This window comes from Pelobates fuscus, chromosome 4, assembly GCF_036172605.1.
Source record: "Pelobates fuscus isolate aPelFus1 chromosome 4, aPelFus1.pri, whole genome shotgun sequence".
NCBI classification, from domain to species: domain Eukaryota; kingdom Metazoa; phylum Chordata; class Amphibia; order Anura; family Pelobatidae; genus Pelobates; species Pelobates fuscus.
This window is the reverse complement of record NC_086320.1, coordinates 346,217,463-346,235,725: the sequence shown is the minus strand read 5'-3', so window position 1 is coordinate 346,235,725 and position 18,263 is coordinate 346,217,463. Positions and strand designations below refer to the sequence as shown.

The 18,263-nt window shown below is 35.4% G+C and overlaps 1 protein-coding gene across 1 annotated transcript in view; it reads right to left on the bottom strand.

Annotated features, from left to right (window-relative positions):
- Positions 1 to 18,263, bottom strand: part of MALRD1 (MAM and LDL receptor class A domain containing 1) — a 293,099-nt gene that overhangs the window by 80,795 nt on the left and 194,041 nt on the right. Inside the window, exons 26-27 of the mRNA XM_063453142.1 lie at positions 9,865 to 9,993; positions 8,006 to 8,158 (exon numbers count right to left, since the gene is read on the bottom strand). Coding sequence (XP_063309212.1) covers positions 8,006 to 8,158; positions 9,865 to 9,993 — 282 coding nt within the window. The remainder of the gene's footprint in view (positions 1 to 8,005; positions 8,159 to 9,864; positions 9,994 to 18,263) is intronic.

The following is an 18,263-nucleotide window of genomic DNA, read 5'->3' as shown; positions in this document are numbered from 1 at the left end:
CCCATGGCTAGGGGTCCACAAATCCCTATATGCACCCCTCAAAAAATAAATGATCTGCCTTATCCCTAAAATATTCTTGAAGGATTTTCCTTCTTACTTAATGACTTAATGACTTAAAAACATAATGACTGTAATAATCTTGTCTAATTTAGCTTATTTCCTTCTGATCCTATGTTTCTTTATTAATTATATAAGATGAAAAGATTAGCCATCCCCTGGCCCTAACAACTATAAAAAAAAATAGAGAATCAGTAACAATAGAGTGTGATAACCAATGTAGAGAAGGAATACAGGAATTCATGGTACTTAGATAATTTGGTTAAAAATGTAACTTTGCATAATAAATGTAATAATAAATACATGGTTTAACTGGATCACCTTGTCCTGAGTATGCCACAGCTTCTGGGCTCTACCACTCCCAATTCTGTTTACCACTCCACCATTCAACCAGTCTCCCCACCATCACAGTCTCTATTCCTTCAATCAGTCTCATATTCCTTCCCTAGCCAGTCTGCCTTATCCACTTCCTCATTACCATTCTCTCTTTACCTTCCTTCTTTGAATGCCATGGCACTTTATGTTTCCCCTCTCAAATGCTGGCATGCCTCTATTTGTCTTTTAATGAAATGAAATAATGAAATAGCAAACAAAGACGAAACTACTCTTGCTTTCCACAGACGCTGAGAAAGCCTTCGACAGAGTAGACTGGAACTTCATGACGGAGACATTACGCATGACGGGCATGGGATGTGGTATGCTGGCATGGATCACCGCGCTCTACAGTCAACCGAATGCAAGAGTCAGAGTGAATGGGGCCCTTACGGATAGCTTCGACATCCGGAACGGCACAAGGCAGAGCGTGCCGGGAGGGTGACCCGCACACCTCAGCTTCACAATCACACTCCCCACTGTCCCCCTTCCCCCCCTGACCCGACTAGGGGCAACACACAAACGCAAACACAACACTGGGCAAGACCCAAGAGAGAACGAAACCCATGATACCGCCGTGGATTAGGAGGAGACACGTGAGGTGATCTGATACACAAAAGTTCCTCAGAAATAAGAAGACCTACCACGGACACAGTAGGACACAACACAATAACACATCACGAGAAACATAGGGACACCACGACCCACAGGGCCCCACGTTACACTTACAACACATGTATAGCTTGAGAAGCAGACATCCACTGACACACACTGATCGACACAGGAACTGAAACTAGGAGTCAACCGCGCCAATACTAGATCGAACAAACAAACATAATAATGACATGTTCCGACTAACTCCACGAGCAATTAACCCAAATAGGCAATCACACAAAATTTAGACAAGGCCACACACGTGAACACTGCATACTACCCGAATGATGACTACCAAGAAAAATGCAAACTAGACGGAAGCAATAACTAACACGCACTACTAGACAAAAGGGACAAGGGGAGGGAGACCACAGGAAATAGGAAAGACCACACGAACACGAACCAAAGTAACGCACACATATATCAAAAAGCAATGCTCATAAAGGGAACACACAAACCTGACATCTAGGTCGCTGCGAATAATTCCCACAGGCCAAAAAGGAACCTACCATAAGACAGGGTCCCGGGGCACAAATCACGCCTGGGGGACAGCACCAATAAATGCACGTACCCAAGGGAATACTGGGACAGAGATTCACATCTTACGACCAGATAAACCTATCTACCCTGACAGAAGGTACATAACATCCAGATCACAGGAATACGTATTAGATAAGGGGAATTATAGTGTTAATGAAAATGCTATGGGATGAGGGTGGCAAGCGAACTGAACAACGACCCACTGATAACGCGGCCTGCGAGCCCGTAGGAATATGGCATCACACCAGATGCATTGATATATGAAACTATGCCTGAGACCTGTGTGTCTCCCTACCAACTTGTTATGCTTGAGTTTCTCTGCATTATCGACAATAAAAATCATATTTACAAACAATAATTATTTAAATAGTGTTTTTGCCCTGTTGTGGTTTCCATTGTGACTCCATTAGCGCAGTTTTCCTATATTTCTGACTTCTGGTATAGACCATGACTTGTTTCATTGATTCTGAGTATCTCTAGTAACTTTGGCTAGTTTTCTCATTTCTCTATATCTCTGCAATTCTGACCTTGGCTTGCTTCCATTTATGATTTTTTTCCTACAATCTTGCATTAACCCAACCACTCTAAAGACCAGAAATGCACCCTATGCCCTATTCTCTGATTTTGACCTAATTTCTGCCCACCTCTATGACATCCCTCTGATGCTGCCATTCATCAGCTATGCCAACCTCCATTTATATTCCAATGCCCCTCTATTTATGTCAGTGGAGGGCCACCATCTTAAAAACTGACATCTGGAGTTCATTTACATTTTGTATATATCTGTGAGGTTCCTAATGTGTTGTTAATTTTTAACTCACTACGTGGACTGAAACATCTTTGTTGTAAAACAATGGCAACTTGGATATATTTTGTAGCTCTGAACTTTTGGTGTAGATTTTTAAAGTATTTTGCTAATACACTTCCACTCACTGTTTGGAAAAAAGAGCCCCAACAATATTTAATCCACAAAAACAATGAAAATTGTCCAAATCTTCTTGAAGTTGGCATTACCTCCGGAACAAGTCAGACAAGGTAATACTTTCTAGCTGTAACACTGATCCTTTATCAGCAAGGATCACCCAATGTCTTGCCCATATGTGCTTATTAAAGTAATTTATAAACCACCTTTATACTCTGCTTGAATGTTTCTTTTCCACCTTGGAGGGTGGGATAATCTACAATCATATTACAAAACACTGCTGTTCTGTTATTCGAGACACAGCTACAAGAGATTTGTAAGTAGCATCAGGAGGCCCTTGATACAACAGATGAGCTAATCTTTTAAACAGTATATCCCTTAATAAAACAATACCACACATGTTATTGTGTTTCATATTTATTCTGAGAACACTTGAAAGAAGAATTTTTGCAATCTTTTTGTAAAAGCCGAATTGTGGTTGAAGCGAAAAAAAGAATCTTTAACCAAAGTATTGAAACATTCCTCCAGTTACTATTTATAATGGTATCATTGCCAACGGCAAACATCAATGTATTCAATAAATGTCTTTATTTAAAGCCACTACTTCTGTTGTATTTCTGAATCTCCTAAACTTCAAAGCAAGGCAATTCTTTGAAGGACTATTTACAATTAGCATGATAAAATGGTGACATTGACTTCTCTGCATTGTGGCATTAGACAATTTCTTCTTTTTTATCATTCCCTGAAAACTACATCATTTTCTAGTATCTTCATTATACACCAACAGAACATCACTTTTTTTTCTATTATATTTTTGTAATGATTTTTAAATCGTCTATATGCTTTTAAAATCGTGAAAAGAAAAGTAATTTGCTTCTAATGCTTTCCTAAAGTATAGATATAATCAACTTCACGGAGTATGGAATGAGTGCCACAACATCAGAACTGAGAAGTTAGCAGCAGGCTCAGAAAACATTCAGAAGGAAACAGCAAGGGACAGTAATCGGTGTATAGATTCTGACAGCTCATTTTGATAGACTGGAAATATTCCAAAATTGTCAAATAGGATTGTTCACTAAATTATATATTGTAACAAAATGTAGTAACTTTGTAATTTAGACTAAAAAGAAATACCCTTCCAAAGTCCATCGCATCCATCGCAATGAATCTTTTATACATACCTGCCAGTTCAAAAAGTAGGTAAAAATCTCAGCAAACAATTTCCAATTTTTGGTTTCAAAATTTTACAAAAAAAAAGATATTGTTCGTGATCACAATATCATAGTACGATTTGCTTTTTAACGCATTTTGTGTCTCATGCGTTTCATGTTTTACTAACACTGTAACTCATTTAACTATTTCATGACCAAGATTTATTTTCAAGATGACTGCGTCTTTATGACCAAGTACTTTTTGGCACTTTTGCAATGTGTTTGTTCCATTGTAATTTAATTCTTATCCTTTAAGTGCACACACTCACATATATTATATTTAATGTTTTTATTCTTATTATTTTGGCGCTTTATAAATAATATTAATAATCAGTAACAAGCTATCATTAAAATGGATAAATTGATTGGTTTATATCCAATTCCCACTTCACCGTGCTCTCCTGCCAACATTTAGATGCTGAGACCCTGTGGCTTGCCCCTTCCCAAGGTTTTGCCTTACCTGGTTCTCCTTCCCAAGTTTTAGGGCACTTCACGTGACACGTACACCAAATGTGATCAACACCCCATGTGGATAGTAACACCCAAGGATCCTCCACTCATGGAGCACTTTATTGTTTTATAAAGTACTGCCCAGGTTGCTATGAAAATGTGGTCTGAGGCTTTACTAACCCTAGTGTGATTGTAAAATATTTCAAGATTGTGAAAATAATCAAACGTTATCCCAGCAGTTTCAAACACATTAGCAAATTGAGGCATATGGAGTGGTTGAACAAAACTCTCTGGTAGAGTCACGTGTTTAAACACTTTCCAGATCCCGTAGGATTCCTGATTTCACCACTTCAGCTAACGCTGGAAAACTGCCCTTTCATTTTCCTCCTGTTATAGATAATTGCCTGCTTGATCACAAGTGTTGATTTTTTTTTTTTTTTAGGAATTAGTACTTGGGGAGACGTAAGATAAAGAATGTTCTTTTTTGGAACCTTATAAGACAGAGAGTTTTTCTTTGAACTTTCAGGTCTAATCAAATAAATCCAGAGAAAACCTTTTTTTGGGAAGCTCAGTTTCAGTTTTTTTCCGAACGGCTTTTGTTTCTAATTGATAAATTCCATTTTAGATGCTAGAATGTACTCAACTCCACTGTCTGGGCTGTTGCTGTATTTACCACTGCAATGCCAATTCTCCTTCTTAAATTACATTTGTCTTAGTAAATTTCCCATATGTATTCAGCTTTGAAATCCTGGGGCACATTCTGACTTTTTAGTTAGTAAACAGATAAAACTTAGCTTTGTCAAAACTCAAATGGTTTACAATCAAATCTACCTAATTAGATCTCAGGGACAAATAATGTTCTACTTAAAGTTCTGACACCAGTATGTGATCCACATACGCAAAGCACAAATACATTCTGTTCTTTGTGATGTGTATGGCCATGAAGAAGAGGAGCCTTGCATGCTGTTACACAACCTTTGAAGAGACATACACAATAAAAATAACAATATTATTTGCATATATATAGCGCCAACATATTCTGCAATGTTTTCAATTATAAAAAGTGTTTTTTTAAATGTAAAGAAAGCCCTGTTCAAACAAGCTAACAATCCATGAGGATTTAAGGGAAGCAGATATTTATATTATTAGGTGTAAAGGTGTACAACAATGTTTTAACTGACCAAGATTTAACCCCTTAATGATCGGCCTGTTTTTGCGATGTTTGTACGTTAAGGACCAGAGCAGTTTTAACACTTTTGTGGTGTTTGTGTTTAGCTGAAATTTTCCGCTCTCTCATTTACGGTTCCCATACAAGTTATATATTGTTTTTTTCAGGACAAAAGGGGCTTTCTTTACATACCATTATTTGTATTATGTCATATATTGTATTTAAAAAAAAATTTAAATATGGTGACATTTTTTTAAAAAAAAACATGTTTTTGGACTTTTACTTGAAAAATCTTTTACTTATCTACAAAAGCTAATGAAAAAAACTGCTAAATAGATTCAAAATTTTGTCCCGAGTTTAAAAACACCCAGTGTTTACGTGCTTTATTGCTTTTTTTTTGCAAGTTATAGGCCTATAAATACAAGTAGGAAATTGCTGTTTCAATATATATATATTTTAAATGTATCAATAGTGACCTTGTAACACCGTTATCTGTCATAAATGCCCGAAACACACCTAACGTGTACATATTTTTTTAAAGTAGACAACCCAGGGTATTCAAAATTGGGTATGTCCAGTTTTTTTAGTAGCCACCTAGTCACAAACACTGGCCAAAGTTAGCATTTATATTTGTTTGTGTGTTAAAAATGCAAAAAACGCTAACTTTGGCCGGTGTTTGTGACTAAGTGGCTACTAAAAAAGGCTGAACATACCCCATTTGCAATACCTTGGGTTGTCTTCTTTTGCAAATGGTATGCCATCATGGGGCTAATTCTCATTCCTTGGCTACCATACGCTCTCAAAGGCAACCTAACCAATCCGACAAATTTCAATAAAAAAAAAAGTAAAATCAAGCCTTATATTTGACCCTGTAACTTTCACAAACACTATAAAACCTCTACATGTGGGGTACTGTTATACTCAGGAGACTTCGCTGAACACAAATATTAGTGTATCAGAACAGTAAAATGTATCACAGCAATAATATCCTCAGTGAAAGTGCTGTTTGTGTGTGAAAAATGCAAAAAACTTCAGTTTCACTGACAATATCATCGCTGTGATATGTTTTACTGTTTTGAAACACTAATATTTGTGTTCAGCGAAGTCTCCCGAGTAAAACAGTACCTCCATGTACAGGTTTTAGGGTGTCATAGAAAGTTACAGGGTTAAACACAGTGCTAGCAAATTAAATTATCTGGACTTTCGGCCTGGGTTGGCAGGCAGGTCCCTCAAATTGCAATCATTAAAATGACTTAATTAGGTAAAAATATTACATAAATACACATGTAGAATTTTAATATATATACATATTTATATATTTGACGTCTACGTGTATATTTATGAAATTATTTATGTAATTATGTATATGGACATATGTATATTTCGTATTGTTTTATTTATTTATTTATACATAGATATATATATCATTACATTCTAAGTGTATTTTGATATAAATATATATATATATATATATATATATATATCAAAATACTCTTAGAATAAAATTGCATATATAAATATTTTTTTATAATTATTAAAAATTATTTTTATTTTTTGTTATTTATTTTTATTAACATATTATTTGTATTTTATAATAATATATATATACCATATATATAGTAATTATATATATTGTATATATTCGTGTGTAATTTAAATATAAGTGTATTTTTATATTAATATACGTATATATAAATATAAAAATACACTTAGTAGGACATTATATATATATACATATTATTATGTTTTTACACTGATTGCTTTATTTTTTTAACTTTATTTTTTATTTTCCACTTGCAGGGAGACTGCCTGTCAGCACAGACAGTACCCCTGCAGGCAGATACACAGACACCTATTGCGGTCATGTGATCGAGTGATCACATGGCCGTGGGGTCCTGATCTGCCGAGGGGGGACTGCCCGGGCAGACAGGCAACCCCCCTGGACCGGGTGGAGCACTGATCGCCGCCGTGGGACCGACGGTGATCAGGTAAGTAGCCCCAGACCGTCATGACGGTTGAGGACCGTCAGCGGTCCAAACGCACGTTTTACCGCTGACGGTCCTGAACCGTCAGCGGTCCTGAACCGTCAGCGGTCCTGAAGGGGTTAATATACAATATAACAACAACTTAACCTGGAAAGGTAAATTCAGATAACTCTGGTTTTCAAGTACATCCTGGGGATGTTAGCCCAACACACAGGGGTTGTTACTATTACCCAGTCTAATGGTACTCATTTCATCTACCCTGCCAGGATTTGAACATGCAACTCAAGGGTACTATTTCTACTGATGATGCATTAGCCCACTGAGTTATCTCACCAAGTTCATATATATATATATATTTATGATATAATCACAGATTGTGAAGTTAGGCAAGGATTAATAGATCCGTTAATGCTTTTTTATTTAAAAAAATAAAAAAAACAGTTTTTCCTTTTTTTTAAATGAGAGTATTATGCGTATAATTGCTCACCAAATGTAATATTGAATAAATATACTATTCACTTTCACTTTCAGTGAATTACAATGTTTTCTGATATTTCCAGCACCTGCAGCAGAGCCTCTATGTAAGGCAACCACAAAAAAATAAATAAAAAAAATAAAGTTCAAAAAAGACATATATGATTCTTACCTGGTGTGTGATCTGTGTTTATTCCTTTAGGACTATTCCTTTGCAACGTCCAGTCAAAATCATCGTTTTGATCTTGTGTAAGGTCACATATAAAATTCCCTTTCTGATCAAGGTGTTCAAAATTGCAGTTGCCAGATAAATTGCTATATTTGCCTGAATAAAAATTGCACAAAAATAATTAAAATTATTATTATTTTTTAAATCACAGTCTAAACTGATTAATGAAAAAAAAAAGTGCTTTGGGGACCATTATCCTGAATGTTCTTTTTAATTTACACTAAAATCCTGTACTATGAAGGCTGAAAGATTAATGCTTAATTTACTTAAATCAACTTCTCCTCTTCCCCTCTCAAGCATCTTAGTTTTACTGCTGTTCAAACTGTGTACGATTTCCTATAAGTCTATTAAGGGATTAGCGGTTCCTGGCTTAATGCATTTATTTAATTTCACAAAGGAATTTCCATTCTTTAACTCTAGTTCTTGCTTCAGTGCTTTTCAACAGAGTGTAAAAATTATAAATAACATGATTTAAAATTTAAATTTTCCATATCCTGAATTTTTTAGAAGATTACCTGCTATGCATCAAGTCTTTTTTGCTAATAGTTACTTTATAAACATATGGCAATACTGTGGAATTTTAGTCCAGTTTGAGCTACAATATATAATGTAATGATAGGTACTAATGTAAATAAAGTCTGGTGTGTGTTCCATTCACAATGGGTCATATGTATTTTTTTTTTAAATGTAATCCTTCTTTTTTTGTGTGTTTTGGCAAACTGATAAATGAATTGCAAAATTTAGAGAACATTAGTAGCTTTAAACCAATTCTTTATTTGAGAATCTAATAATAATCATTTAACGTGGCTCTGTCATACTTTTTTTGAGCATTTCATAAATACACGTTCTTTATGAAAGGCTTGTATCGAGTGTGTTTGGAATTACATTGAAAAGGTATCACGAGATAAAGTAAGGGCTACTTTGTTTTACAATAAAGTTTGACAATTCTTGACAAAAGGCCGAGCTACCGCCATCAAACTCTGTCAATTCCTCTAACTGTTGCTAGCGATGGCTGTTGGAATAAGCACTGTTTCACTTAATATCTATGGAGTCTCTTGCAGTCTTGTGGGATCGTCCGTAGACATCAGTGATGCATTCTTAAACATCCACTGACGTGGGCTACTGGTGGATGATGTGCCAGGCACTGAAGATTAAAGATGGCAGCGGCCACAGGGGACAAGCTTCAGGTAAGTATTACTTACCCACACGGCACACCCAGGGCTATGCACCCCAACAGCTGTGTCACCATCTACTTTATTTGCAAAAAAAAAACAACATATACCCTAATAAATGACAGTGACACTTTAGAGGTCAAGTTCTCCTTGTGGAAACTTGTATTCCAATGTAATTTAAATGTAAATTGCTTTTCTATAAGGGCAATTTTCCTAGATGTGCTTGCTTTACACATAACCCTGATTTTTATTAAAAAACAAACCATCATGGAGTACGGAGGCCAGGACTCAATAGTAGAATTATGGATTAGGGTGCAGACTTAGGGGTACTCGTCTTACACCCAAATATCAATAGAAAGGGAAAGAAACTACACAGTGGTTCCAGGACCTTTCTGAATCTAATAAAGGACAACAGTTGTGAAATAGATGGCCTTGCTGAGTAGTTCAATTTTATCTTATGCATTTAGAACTGTATAGGTTCTGTGTGTTTTACTTTCAAAAGCACTGCATATAACAGTACCCTGTCATGTTCATTTATAGGCATCTGGTGATTAAATAAAATAAAGATACAGAAAGCATTCTATTGATGCTATAGAGCTTGTTCCTGTAATCAGTGATAGCTTTACATACTGCAATCTTTCTCATCTGATTGATCTTCACAATCGTCTTTATAGTCACAGACGTGGTGGTGCTCGATGCATTTCTTGTTTTTGCAAACAAAATCTGTATCTGCTGGGCATTTGCCAGGCATCTCTCCAACTGGAACAAAAAAAGAAAAGAGAATCAATACTGGAATTTAATTAATGTATGTCCAAATGTATTTCTTAAGTTGAGATTTAATGATGCATTTAATTAATTCACTGTTTAATGTTATCTATGGTAGACTTTAACTTTTAATCTATATGCTTGTAATTGTGAGTTAACATCTCAATAAGATCTCATAAAATAACATATCCAGTCCTTCCTAAAACATTTTATGAATTTATTAAACACACACACACACACAGCCACACACACACACATATATTTAAAGTGACATTCCGTGTACCAAAATTTTTTACTGCATTTGATAGATTTTGGCCTCATCAATATGCTATATTTTTTTTACATGATCAAATCATTATAGTTTTTGCACAAATGGTTTTTTTCAGAAATCTGTTCCATAAGCCTTAGCCACATTCCTCATCCCAGAAAGACTTCCTTATCAAACATATGCACATAAAGGGTACAGCTTTATGTACCCTAAGACTGTCAGGAAATTTAAAATTAAGATATATAGTTTAAAAGTAACTCAATATAAATCGCATATATATATATATATATATATATTGAAAAAAGTTTTAACAAGGACTAAATTGGATGTCCAGTTCTTAAAAACAAGCCTAAACACGACATTATATAATTATTATTGCATTATATTATATATTATATTATTATTATTATTACAGGTACAAGCAAATGGCAAAGGACAAGAACTGAAAGGGGATTAACCCAGAAAGGAAGCATAAAAGGAAAGGCACTTAATTTATAATGTGAAAATGTGAGTGCACATCCACGTGGAACGATTCATGATTTAGATGTAACATCTGAACTATAAAGTGTATTATTAATATACTCTCTCTGTGCTCCTAACAGATACAGCAAATACATAGCAAGAGACTTTACTGCATGCTACATTCAAGCCTTGGAGTAGCTGTCCCAAGAGAAACTGATTTGAGATAAGCTAAAATAATTATTCCTTTTTATCTATTTGATGATTTTTTTCCAATTGCACAGCTGCTGTTGTATGATATTATCTATGTAGGTCTATATGTAGGTCTCTGTATATGCAGAAGAACGGTCATCACACAGCACCAGCAAATTGTTAACCCGTTAAGGACACATGACTGAAATATTCCGTCATGATTCCTTTTTATTCCAGAAGTTGTGTCCTTAAGGGGTTTTAACTCTGGGATCAGATGCATTTCTTCAGCTTTGTATGAGTAGAGTAAATGATTTTGCCCCTTCTATTCATTTAGTTTCATACTGGGAGAACCATTTATCACCTGCACTATATTTGTGATCTTCATCGGAAACAAGACTGCTGCTTATCATCACATACATATTATTTTCTTATTTTATTTATGAAACGTAACCTTTCAAGCATTGTGCACCACTTCTATATAAAATGCTGTTTCATAGGACACGAGATCATGTGTTTAGACAGGAAGAAAGAAGATTTAGTCTAAGGCAAAGGAAAGGGTTTTTTTTACCGTAAGAACAACAAAGATGTGGATTCTCTGCCTTAAGAAGTAGTATTATCAGAATCTGTACAGATGTTTAAACAGCAACTAGATGCATACTTGCAAAAACATAATATTCAACCATATAATTTTTCAACTGTAGGGTAAACTGTAGGGTTATCCAAGTATAATTCTGACTGCCATTCTGGGGTCAAGAAGGAAATTTTTCCTAGTTTGTTGCAAAATTGGAAGTGCTTCAAGCTGTTTTTTTTTTTTCTTCTTTTGGATCAACAGCAAAAAACAGATGTGAGAAAGGCTGAACTTGATGGACGCATGTCTCGTTTCAGCCAATGTAACTATGTAACTAACTATGTAAAATCTCTAAGATGAGATAGTTTGTTTCCAAGAAACAAAACTGGCACAACCCTCAAAACAAATCTAGTTTAAGCTAAAGTTTACATTGTTAGACCAACGATGGACCATTAATAGGAATTTAGAGATACAGGACTTACTGAACTACTTAGCCAACCACAGGATATTATACCTGGTATCTATAATTGTTTTAAAAGTTTTATTTCTTTATTTTTTATAACTTTGTGAATAAAGCACCTTTTTGGAATATACCTCTGGTATCCTGTGTATGTACTTCTGGGATCTTGCATATTGTGAAATACTGACCATCTTGACGGTCAAGCAGGGAGAGCTCCAGAAAAGAGAACCAGAAAAAAAGAATTGGACATCCTAAAAGTGTCCACAGGCACTTACCATTTGCATCATATGTGATCAATGGCTCTTGACTTGTGAGCGATACTCCTAATTTTCATATATTATATTTAAATTATTTCAGCAATATTGCACAATTGTTTTTCATTTTTATACTATTACAGATTTACACTGAACTCCTACTTAAGAAGTCCCACCTTATGTATGTATATTGTTTGTATTCAGAGATACATGCTGAACGTATCAATTAATGTGAGAAGGGCTATCAGCTTTGAAAACGCCATTACATTGCATTACCGTTAGATAAATATACATTTAGCATTATTTTGCATGAAAAATGCTATAATATAGAATAGTGGCAATTATATTGTATGCTTTGTCTCATTATCATTGTGACAGGTTGATAATCATTTACAAAGAACACTCATCATTTTACAGCATACAATGTTTATGATAATGAAAATAGTCAGAAAGTCAGAACCTATGATTGGAAATGCATTAACAAAATTGCATGTATAATCAAACAAAATAGATGTGACTATAATGCCACATATGGTACATTCAGTTACCTTTGTGGTAACTGTCGACTCTACATAAAATTTAATCATAGTATCCATAGCTCTGCACGTTGTTCTTTTTATAGAATTAATTTTCCTGTGTGACTTCTGATCTACAGTATATTGATGGAGGTGACATCATATATTGTCTATCTTTGTTCCTACATGTCCAGAAGCAGAGGGATGAGCATTACAAGAATATTGGGGACTCTTGGATTAAATACAATAAAAGGACACTATAGCCATCAAAACAACTTTAGCTTAATGAAGCAGATTGAGTGTGTAGATCATGCCCCTGCAGTCTCACTGCTCAATTCTCTGCCACTTTAGTGTTTCTGTTTATGCAGCCCTAGATACACCTCCCCTGGTTGTTTTTTTTTATTTTCAATCAGATGTTAACTTGCTTTATAACTTTTCATCTTCTGCTCTTAAATTGAACTTTAATCACACACAGGAGGCTCATGCAAGCTCTAGAAGGCTGTTAACAAAGCAGAAGATAGGATGGTGTAGATGAAAAACAGATTGTGCAATAAAGGTAGTTTACAAATTAGATCTCTTTCTACTGGAATTGAGTAAGTAACATACAGGGAAGTGTGCCTAGGGCAGCATAAACAAAGTGATTGAGTTGTGAGACTGCATGGGGCATGATTTATACACCAAAACTACTTTATTAAGCTAAAGTTGTTTTGGAACCTATAGTGTCGTTTTAAACTTGAATATAAACTCAATTCTAAAATTAGGATTTTGTCATTAGAAATTGTTGCAAATCCACCAAGAATGCATTACATTCTCTTATCCTAAATCAAATGTATCACATTGGCGACTTGGTCACCGATCAGAATACTCGCACACACCAGCCCCTTTCCGTCACTGGAAGTTTAAATACACCTAATCCTACCTCATATGGGTAACAATTTTTTGTATCTATTTTCCTATACTACTTCCTCTTCCAGTCAACTCCCTTCTTCAAAATGTCCCACGTACCCAATTAACACCTTTTAGAGAAAAAATTAGAGCTCTGATAGAATTTTGTGCAGATAAGATATTAAGGGGACCCTGCACTGCCCCCCCACCCAAACACTGTTTATTAGACATACTCCCAATAAAATTTTTTACATATGCATATTTTTAATTGGGGATATATCTAAAAACAGCTTGCAAAAGCTGCAGATCTCTTGTCTGCAGCCTTTGCAAGCCCTCCCATTTAAACTCCACCCAGACGTTCCGTGGCTGTCCAATCACAGACTTCCCAATGCAGCTCAATGAGAAGTCTTTGCAAGGTGGGTGCTCTGAGCAATTGCTGGCTCTTGACTTTAACTCCACCGAGATAAACAACCAGGTAACAGGACCGGTTGTCTGCTGGCAGCAGGGAAGGGGGGTATAATAAGGCCCTTTATACAAGTGTTATTTGCAGGCAGTTAAAGTACTTTAGAAGTTTGGAGTCCCTTAAATTACTTTGTTCAGGAGGTCAATTTTAAAGAAAGAGGGGCACCTTCCTTCTCCATTCATGCATACCTACAATCCTACTGTTAAAAGAATTGAGAGGGCAAGTCTGAAGTGTCAATATTATTCCACAGGAGTGTAGCCTTCACCATCCTGAATGAAGTGAGCAGATTTCTATACATTAAGCTAGGCTGCTACTTAAACATATGTGTTTGCTTACATTTATCCCCAAACCAAGGGCAAGACAAATACCCTCTTACCCTCAGCATTGAGCAAACTATCAAGTATTGACAATATGGAAGAGTTACACACTATTGACTATTGTCACCTTAAGCCCTTCAGATGGGATGATAGGAATAAACAGCTACATAGAATTTATGGCCAGAAGTCATTGAATCCCTTTACTCATGCCCTGACTTGGTTAATTCCTCACACACCTCAGAACAAATTTTGCAGGTATTGGGCCCCACGCACATCCTCCCAATTACATTTTTTTTCTCTGTTCTGCTCAAATAAAAACATAGAATATTCATTGTTACATTTCAAAGCACATGTTCACTCCCACATGTTTTCCGAAATGTCCTCTTCTGAATTGTGCCTGTAGACTACAGGAGAATTATGAAAACACGATTTCTTGGAAATTTCTCTGCCCAGGATGGACTTTTCCCAAGGTTTGACTTCATTAACATTCCAATTCTTTTGAAGAAACTACTTTAGGAGAGACATGTTTGATTGCAGATTCTCTGTGTGTATTTTATTTCTGTTTTTCACCTATAGAATGTTATTCAGTTTCCTTGTTGTTATTCTGGATATAGAAAATGAACCCAGGCACTGGATAATTCAAACTCTGAGTTTCTTTTATTTGCCATTTTTCACGCTGATAAATTCTTATCTTTTTTTTCTGCTCTCTTCTCTTGTTGCTCTCTGGAGCTATTTTTGTCAGATGGTTCCTAATGGCTGGTTTTTGCTCTATGTTTCTCTTTCGGTTTTATTAGATCAGTGCCCCCAAAGAATTAATTACTATTACTCTTGTTCTTATTCATTTCTAAAGATTTAACGAGCACCGGGGAATAGTCATTGGTCAATCTGATTCAAGAACACAAGGTAACAATTCATGGAACTACCTCGTTACAGAATATATTAAAAGAGAATATCTGCAGAGTATGGATCTGCTTATTTTAGCTTCCTTAGAATAAGTGGGTACTATTTAATAGATTGTAGAAGGGCTAGACATCATTATCTTCACTGCACCCTAAAGGAGGTTATTTACAAAATGTCTGGAATATGGCTAGAGAACAAATCTACTTAAGTATTCTATTTTGTTGTTTGATTTTTTCTTCAAACGTTACTTATTGCAAATTAAAGCACAGACTTGAAAGACAGGTGCTTGCTCTCCTTCTGAATTAACACATTTTGGGGCCTCAGGTCCTACAAGGCAAGCAAATCAAATAATATGTTTTTGTCTTTCTCTCTCTTCACAAGTTAACTTTCTAGTTAAACTTGGTAATATAAATACAAAGAAACAAGTCTTGAGCTCAAACTCCCATTACTTCTGGGCGGCAGCAATGACCACAGTACACATCAACCAAAATACATATAGTAAAAACCAAAGAAAAAAGTAACCTGCGCTCTTTCCACATCCCTATGTATTTTTAAACAAATGGAGGTTTTTAGTTACCCCCAATGGCCATGAGAGGGTATGCCCACCTGCCACGTCAAGGCAGACCTCTTAGGTGAGTCCTAACTCTAACCATTCACCTTGCTTCCTTGAGCTCTGGCAAATATATCTCTAATGAGACAGAAAGGGGTATTTTTATTATTATTAACCCTTAATAGGGAACACATGGGATGGGCAGCAGCATTGTAACCTATGAGTAATGGGAGTTTGAGCGCAGGACTTGTTTCTTTGTATTTGTATTTAAAAAATATATAAACTAAATAAAAAATGTAAAAAAATACCCCTTTCTGTCTCATTAGATATATATTTGCCAGAAGCTCAAGGAAGCAAGGTGAATGGTTAGAGTTAGGACCCACCTAAGAGGTCTGCCTTGATGTGGCAGGTGGGCATATCCTCTCATGGCCATTGGAGGTAACTAAAAACCTCCATTTGTTTAAAAATACATAGGGATGTGGAAAGAGCGCAGGTAACTTTTTTCCTTTGGTTTAAACTTGGTAATATGTTGACCTAAAGAATATTAAATTACATTACAAAACATGTTTTACTTAATAAGTCTGCTCATCTTGAGCTTACATGGAGATAGGAAGACCCATAACTAAGAGATTGCTGATATAACAATGGTTAACTTATTGTTGAATTATTTAGCAACATATTAATTCTTCTGAAGACGATACCAAGAGTGATAATGGAACAAAAATTCAGCCCAGACATAATTTTCACAGTCCCATTATTGTCTAGCCGAGTCTTTTTTCCCCCTCAACCTTTCCGTAGTGATCTACTGAAGTATTATATTGATTATTCAGCATAATTAGCTAAACTAATTACATCAAGCATAGTTTCGATGTTGTGACATTATGATATAAAAGGCACACATGTGTTATGTGCCACTGTGCATTGTTACACTGTGGATTTATTTGATGGTTTTATAACATATAAAAACTTCTCATAAATTGCACGTGACAGTAATGATATTCACATGCACGCTTGTGAGATTCTGGTTACGATCTGGATCACAACACGTGTGCTTAATGGTGGTATTATTGTATGGAGCTGCCTTAGGGAATTAGGGTCACTGACAAAGGATCTTCGTTAGACAAGAGAGAAAACATTTGTATCTCACACTGGTAAATGTAATATCCAATATAGAGTTACTTCAAAAAGAAAACTATTTTACTAAACAATTCTCAATGTTTAAATGCAGTTTCTCATTTTTCCTGGATAGATTTCTTTTAGTCTTTTACTTTCATGTCAGCATGAGAACCTATATATGTCACTGTGCATTCGTCTTTAGCTGTGTCTTTAAAAGCTATTTGTAAAGCACATAGATTTTAGTCTGAAGTACTGTCCTGTTTGGCTCGGAGAGATGCTGATGTCTTGTCAAGACAAGGTCAACATGTGAAAACAAGCCCAAATGAATATGATGGATTGAAGCAGGTACCAGATGATGGGTGTGAGTCTAATGTTTACGACAGACAAGAATATAAATGTTGCCGTTTGGACATATTGATCAGTTTTGGAAATTTTTGCATTCTGTACTTCTTGTCCGCTGTCAGGTAGTCGCAGTGAACACTATCAACTGACGTGACAGCAACTGAATTGAAAAACACTCAGACATCTGATCCTGGTATTTTGAAATCACATTAGTGCAAGAGCAAAAATGTTTACAGTGTACAGAATGCTTAATATAAATGTCAGCTTATATTGTTAGAATAAAAAACAGTATGCACATTATAGAAGGGATCCTCTGTTTTGCTTCTTTTTTTAATAATCTAATACTGGCACTTTTTTCGTTTAGTCAAGCACATAGAGAGATAAGGATAAATCTGAATATTAAGACAAAGTTATTTATTCCAGTAGATATATTGTATTCAGTTTTTATTCGGGTTAAATGGAATAGCAAGAAAAAAATATTGTATATAGTATAATACAATAAGTATATAACAACAAACAAGGTTACTGTATTAAATAAAGGCTGTATCCAATTATTAGAAAAAATATCCCCATTGCCTCAAGTCATTTTACTTGCCAATTTATTGGAAAGAAAAACAGAAGTAAATTTGCACTTGTTTATCCTGTTGACTGAGCTTGAGTGATACTCAGTTGTAGAAAAATGTTTATACATATTTTACCCATAATATATGGCTGATAAGCCCTACCAGCAGTGTGGAATTGTCTTAACTAGTTCTCTTTGAGGTTTTGCACTTTGTAATCCCGAAACATGTAGAAGCAACTTCAGGAATATGATGTAATACAATGTATTACTTCAAATAGTGAGCATTCAAACCAAGTAGCCCAAACTCTAATTCACCATTAAATTGTATTCAAAGGAATATGATTTGGCCCCTGTTGGGGGTACATATGGCCTCCTACATTCCCAGCTACTTTCATTACTTCCAGTAGTAATTA